At 40.3% G+C, this 6,778-nt stretch overlaps 1 protein-coding gene across 2 annotated transcripts; it reads right to left on the reverse strand.

The window, feature by feature from the left end:
• Positions 1-508: 508 nt before the first annotated feature.
• On the reverse strand, positions 509-4,455 carry ANKRD37 (ankyrin repeat domain 37). Of its 2 annotated transcripts, XM_033161062.1 has the most exons (5): positions 3,064-4,455; positions 2,692-2,844; positions 2,140-2,231; positions 1,220-1,443; positions 509-702 (listed from the first exon to the last, which is right to left on the reverse strand). In XM_033161062.1, exons 1-5 carry the CDS (start codon positions 3,088-3,090, stop codon positions 698-700), a joined length of 501 nt encoding a protein of 166 aa, XP_033016953.1. In that variant the 5' UTR covers positions 3,091-4,455; the 3' UTR covers positions 509-697. The 2 variants fall into 2 exon arrangements, with proteins under 2 accessions (XP_033016953.1, XP_033016952.1); XM_033161061.1 differs by lacking the exon at positions 509-702 and having other exon boundaries at positions 1,111-1,443.
• Between the last annotated feature and the right edge of the window lie 2,323 nt (positions 4,456-6,778).

The following is a 6,778-nucleotide window of genomic DNA, read 5'->3' on the forward strand; positions in this document are numbered from 1 at the left end:
AGACCTAGGGCTTGCCGATCAGAAGGTCAGCGGTTCGAATCCCTGCGACAGGGTGAGCTCCCATTGCTCGGTCCCTGCTCATGCCAACCTAGCAGTTTGAAAGCACTTCCCGGCGGGAAGATAAATGGTGTTTCCGTGCGCTGCTCTGGTTCTCCAGAAGCAGCTTAGTCATGCTGGCCACATGACCCGGAAGCTGCCTATGGACAAACGCCGGCTCCCTTGGCCTATAGAGTGAGATGAGCGCACAACCCCAGAGTCATCCGTGACTGGACCTAACGGTCAGGGGTCCCTTTACCTTTAAAATGGATCTTGGGACCTCATAACAATGCTAATTTTAAATATACCATCTTTGTTCCTCTGCACTCCTTGAGTGTGTTTGTTTGTGTATATGTGGAGCATTTGTTGTGGAAAGAACAAAATACCAATCACAAAATCAGTGCTAGATGTCACATAGTTACTTGGGGCATGGGCATAGATGGTAGAAAGAGAGGGCAGTTTATACATACATATTTTATTGCGTGAATACAGAAATTAATATTTTTTAAATCTTCTTCAAGAAGCAACCCATTCTCCTTCTTAGAAGGCACTGTTCAAAATATTTGGTTTTGAGATGCAGACTTATTTCTTTGTAAAGGTCTTAGTGTTCACACATCTTCTTGCAGTAATTGGCTTTCACATGACATCAAAGACTTCATCTTTATTCTATTTAAATGCAAAGAAAAGATTTGTATTTCATATATAAATCCTCCATCTGAATTAAGCATTTTTTAACCTATACATAGCACTCAGTTTCAGCTTGGCATATCTCAGTCTTAAAAATCAGTTTTGTGGGAGGTAGTTGCTTACTCCTACTCCCATTGGCAGCTTAGATGCTCCCCCCCCCCCCCCCGCATACAGATTCACCATGGCAGGGTTGTTACAGCAGTTGGCCACACAACAAAACCAGCTGTGCTTCATCTCCAACCCCCACCCCCACCCCATCCTTGAGTGTTTTTGCATGGCTGGAACATGCCCTTGAACTCTGGTTTCTTGCTTGCCAGGTTAGAGGAGTGTAGGTGGGTGTGGGTGTGTAAGCTAGCCTACTATACAAATGAATATGTCCATTTTCACTGTGCCTGTTTGATACATCTTTTACCAGATAGAAGTTGTGTCAGATAAAACATTGTGCTTTGAAGAAGCTGCCTTGTATCTGTTGTCTAGTGAAAGCTAAATGCCATACCATTTGATCTCCTCCTCTTGCTTATGGATCTCTTGCTTTCATATGCTCGTTTCTGTCTTGCTTCTGTGTCTTTAAGCAAGCTGTCATCATGCAGAGAGTAACTAAGCTGTGTTGTTGCTTTCCTGTTTTGAATGTGTTTCATTTTCCTGAGGAACTGTGCACAGTCCAAAAATCCAAAAGCCCATGCAAGGTCTTCTGCTGTTTCACCATTCTTATTGCGCAAGCTAAGAAAAGAGAATTAAAACAAAATCAATACATTTGACTGAATGATTACTTTTTTTATAAAGTAAAGCGAAATAACAAATGTTAAGTGAACTAGTATGAATTTTTAAAACTATTTTAACAGTGCAATTCTGTAAATACCTACCCAAAAGTGGGTCTCAATGAGTTTAGTTGGGAATCCTGTGCATTGTTTTGGGGGAGTAAATTACATTGAATCCAAAAGGACATACTTCTGGCTAAATGTGTAAGATGGAGCTACATGGCTCTGATCTAACTAAAGGTCATGGTTGTTACGTTGAAATCAACATGACAATTTAGGCATAGCTAATTTTAAGCCCCCTTGATTTCAGTAAGACTTAAGTGTATCTAACTAAAGTATACCAGGACCTAAATTTCCATCCTTTACTAAACTTACCTCAAAGGCCATTGTAAAAGTTGTGTGCAAGTGATTATTCGTAAATTAAATGGCAATTCGAACTTGTACAGCATATTTTAATTAAGCAAAATAACTCCACTGTAATAATTCCCATCTCCTTGCATTGTTTCCCAAAACTAAAGAGATCAGTAATAACTACATTTTTGTTGTTGTTGCTAACTTTAGGATTCATATTCAAATCTCCATTCACATTTCCTCAATATAAACACCATAGCTTTGTTTGGATACATTACGCGATTAGTAATTGAATTGGTACACTTACTCAATGTCAGCATGACTGGCAACTAGCAAAGTGAGACACTCCAAACTCCCAACTTTAGCTGCCTTGTGAATTGGAGCTTCCCCAATCCAGTCCTGAATAAATAGAGAGGTTTGCTTTTGTAAACACAGCCATACATAATGGTTGTAATCAGTTACTATAGAAGTGGTGGGGATCTCTAGTGTAGTGCTGTACTACCTAAAACTGCCAGAATCGCCAATCCAAAAATCCTTACCTTTAAGGGCACAATTCACAAACCAAGACCAATTCCTGCAACAGAATTAGCCATACAGCCCACAGTTCTCTGGATTGGGCCCCACAGGGAAAATACATGCATTGTAACCAAACTTACTCTCTCCCCAAATAGTGATTATTATTTTTTTACATTTTGCTATACAATGGCACCTAGTATATGCTAAACTGAAGTACTATCAAAACTATTCTGGCATATCTAGCTTTGCATCAACCTTGTTCATAGTGTTACACTAGAATGAAGAGGATGAGGTGTGTTGGAGCCGGACTGCCTTCCTGAAAAATAGAAAACATAACTTATACCTGTTGGTTCAGATTGGCTCCTGTCTGCTGTTGCCAAAGTAGGAAGAAAGCATGTCCTCCACAAGCAGCCAGATGAGCTGGGGACTGACAAAATCCATCAGCAGCTAAATTCACTTCAGTCCCAGCTTCCAGAAGGTGGCTCTGCCCATCAGCCTACAAGTCAGATAAACGTTTGAAACATTATTGTTCCTAAATGTGATTTACCACCCCCTCAGTAGCAAAAACCAAGGTTCCCAAGAAATTATGATGAAAATGATGAAGCATTTACTGCATTGTAGAAGTGTGACTTCTCATTGATCTTAAAAGTCTGTGAATTTAACAGGCAATGTTAACATCTAGAAATCTAAAAACACAAGACTTTCCAAGCATTACCTCTGTGTTGCAATCCAACAGTAACATTATTTCTTCTTGCCTTCCTCCAGTACACTTGCGGCAAAAGTTGTGGTTGGATTGGTTGACTTGTTCCAGCACAGCTTTACTCTATCCAGTGAATCTAACCAAAGACTGGCAGTGCTAGCTAAAGAAGAGAGAGACACTCTGGCAGCAATCCCGCCCTCTCTGCCGGGAGCTGTCTTTTGCACGTACACAAACAAGAGCACATGCAACTCGACCCGCCTTACTGTGTCCTGATTGGCTCCTGCTGTTGCTTTCCCCATGCATCCTGTATTTGCTATGCTTATGAGATGGGAGGGAGCAGGAAAGACTTATGGCAGGTGGGGCAGCCATGAAGCACAGTACAGCTAGACACGTATCACACACCCACACACTCAGCCACCCACAGTCTGCCCCCCTCCCTTTGCAGCATCCTGCAGAGAAGAAGGCAGGAAGCAAAACAATCCCTCTGTAATAAGTGTTGACATTTCCATCTGAAGTGGGTCTTGGATAAAATGCATTCAAGATACTTAAGCAAAGAAATAAGGCCAGAAACCAGAAAAGATAATGCTGCAAAGCATTAAAACAGTCAACTACCCATAAAGGCGCTAAAAAAATAAGCAACACCATAATCGCTTACCGGGGTGTAGGGAAGGAGGTAGCCAGCTGAGCCTCTCTTAGCAAGGTGCTTCAAAAGAGTGGATGCTAACACAAAGAAGGTTGGCTGGCTGGGTGTCACTGCTCACAAAAGCTCAGAATGAAGGGGCATCCATAGCAGCTCCTCTCTTATTTAAGGCATGAGAAAGCCTATGGGGGAGTGCTAATTCAGAGATACTGGACCCAGATCATTTCAGCCTTCATAGCTCAATGTTATAGGCATGTTTCTTTAAAGAGTGTTCAGTGGGGCTTAGCATTTATTAGCAAGTGTGTTAAGGATTGCAGCCTTAAAGGTTAAAGACTAATACTGAATTGGGCTCAGGATCTCATGGTAATCAGTTCAATTGTTTGAGAGCTGGGAGTTATACTTGCTAGAACCTGTTAGCCAAGGATAAAGCTATGCTGGGCAGCCTAATGGGAATCTTAAATTCTATGATCAGCCACAGGCTCTATATTTAAATACCTTTAAACTGCAGCCTGTTTCTATAAGAGGTGAAGCAAGAAGTCTTACAATGTGATTGGTCATGAAAACACTTGGACCAAATAATTCCATATGGAGCAGATACTAAAGTGTAAAAGTGGTTCACTACTTCAGCACTGGTGTCTCAAATATTTGAGAGGATCTAGGTGGAAGTAATGAGCAAGAAAATAATTTGGATTGATATTTGTCCATGCTCCAGGAAAATAATGATTAAAAACTAATTGCTTCATATATGTTATCTCTAGTAATCCTTACAGCAGTGTTTTTCAACCACTGTTCCGCGGCACACTAGTGTGCCGCGAGATGTTGCCTGGTGTGCCGTGGGAAAAATTGAAAAATTACTTTATATATAGTCAATATAGGCACAGAGTTAATTTTTTTAACATTTTCTAATGGTGGTGTGCCTCGTGATTTTTTTCATGAAACAAGTGTGCCTTTGCCCAAAAAAGGTTGAAAAACACTGCCTTACAGCAGCCTAGTGACATAGCTGAGTGCTGTTATTTTCATAGTACATATAGGAGACAATGAAATAGTGGCTTGCCTAAGGCTGCAAAACTGGTTAATGGCTAAGAGCCATACTGTAGATGTGGCTAAGATCAGTAAACAGGAACTTAGTCGGCTGAGAAGCTGGGGTTTTCTTCGCCCCCATCATTTTCCTGGTTTTAAATTACTGCTTCCTCAAGTTGCTATTTGTGTCCCATGTGGGGGAAATGCATCATTCAGAATTAGTAAGGAAGGGGGGGAGACTTCCTGACCCCCAGAGACAGTCAATGGTTGCCAAGCACAGTATCTTTCATCCATGCATGCCAACTCATTATTTTGGGATAACAGCTGCTCTTGCTACCCTTTGTGTTTCTTATGCCGGACTTGGCTAAAGTATGTTATTACATATCTCCATACAAGTGAACAATAAAACTGGAAACATCTAGAACCACACACCATATAAATGGAAACCATATTGCTTAATGCTCAGTTTATAAATAGTATCTATGCATATAGCAATGGTGGTTACAAATAGAAACCAAAAAAACTCATAAACCTCTACATATTATTGACAGTTTACAGTACACAGTAATCCATCTAGCACACTGTACTGACTTAAAGGCAATAGAAGGCATAAAGAGTTTATTCAGATAAGGGAGTTATGCAAAGAAATATCTAACAATTAGCAATTTTATTATAGGTGTGTATGCCAATCTCCTGCAGGGACCACTGTAGTATATTCAACACACTAAGTTAAGGGAAAAGATTCATGTAGACTGCCCACAGGATTTAGGTTTTTTAATTTATAAAAGCTTATCTGGCCTATGATAAAAACTAATTCTAAACCTAGCAAATACATTCACTATAGTTATTTGTTCGCAGAAATATTTCCTGTCCCATGCACACATGCAGTATCTTAGTTTGACGGCTTCTTGATGAAACAGCATCAAGAGCTATTTCAGTCTGGTTTCAATCCTGCTTTTTCAACAGAATCGTTAAGATGCTACATAATGAAGCAAGAAGAAAGCTTTGAATTTTGCTTCTTCTCTTGTCTGGGTCTTGTGTAAAGGGGAAGATGTGTGCATCCCCTCCCCTGCCAATTTACAGAAGAGCTAGAAATGTAAGAGAGAAAGAAAATTTTACACTTTGTCACTGCCACTGTGGTGACAAAGTGTGAATTTAGAAGTGCTATATTTAGTGAGATTGTCAGTGTAATGTTTAAAAGTATAAGACTGTGATGTGCCTTTGGCTACTGCTATTCTAAAGAGAATCTAATTCATTATTGCTAGCAGTAGTCATCCCCCCCATTCATCACAGAAACCAGCAGTGAGTCCTAAATATTTTAGCACATATCTGTAACTCAGGTTTCCCAGCACCTGACACTCTCTACCTTTTATGAGTAGATAGCGCTTTCCTGTAAAACACTATAGTTGTAATTTTAAACTAGAAATCTTAACAGTCACAGACCTAGGAGGATGCAGTTTGCATACCGCTGCATTTCCTCTCAAACTGACTGTCTTGCATGGAGTCACTGCAGTGCCCCACCTAGACAGGAACGACAGAATTACGGTAAAACATCAAATTTGTGCACCTGCCTCCAGAGATGCAATTTGGGGTAAATTAGCACTAGCAGAAGCACAGCCACCTAATAGAATAAAATTACTTAGGCAATAACAAAACCCCCGCAGCCAAAACTAAAGCCAGATGCAGTGAAATGCTTCAGCAGAGCTGATACTGTGAGCAAACCATAAGGCATATATATCAATTAGAATTGGCTATTACAAACTAGATTATTCCAGTTACAGGTAGGTAGCCGTGTTGGTCTGCCATAGTCAAAACAAAATAAAAAATAAAAAAAATCCTTCCAGTAGCACCTTAGAGACCAAATAAGTTTGTTCTTGGTATGAGCTTTCGTATGCATGCACACTTCTTCAGATAGATTATTCCAGTAGCTTCCTGTCGCACATGCTTGCATATGCTCAGAGGCACTCTTCTTTTTATCACCACTTTCCCAGAAGCCCCTCTTGATTTTGGCTAGGGTACAATGATGTAATTATGTATTTATTTATTTTGACGGACTACCCTGCTTTGCTG

This window comes from Lacerta agilis, chromosome 9 (genome assembly GCF_009819535.1).
Source record: "Lacerta agilis isolate rLacAgi1 chromosome 9, rLacAgi1.pri, whole genome shotgun sequence".
Lineage (NCBI taxonomy): Eukaryota > Metazoa > Chordata > Lepidosauria > Squamata > Lacertidae > Lacerta > Lacerta agilis.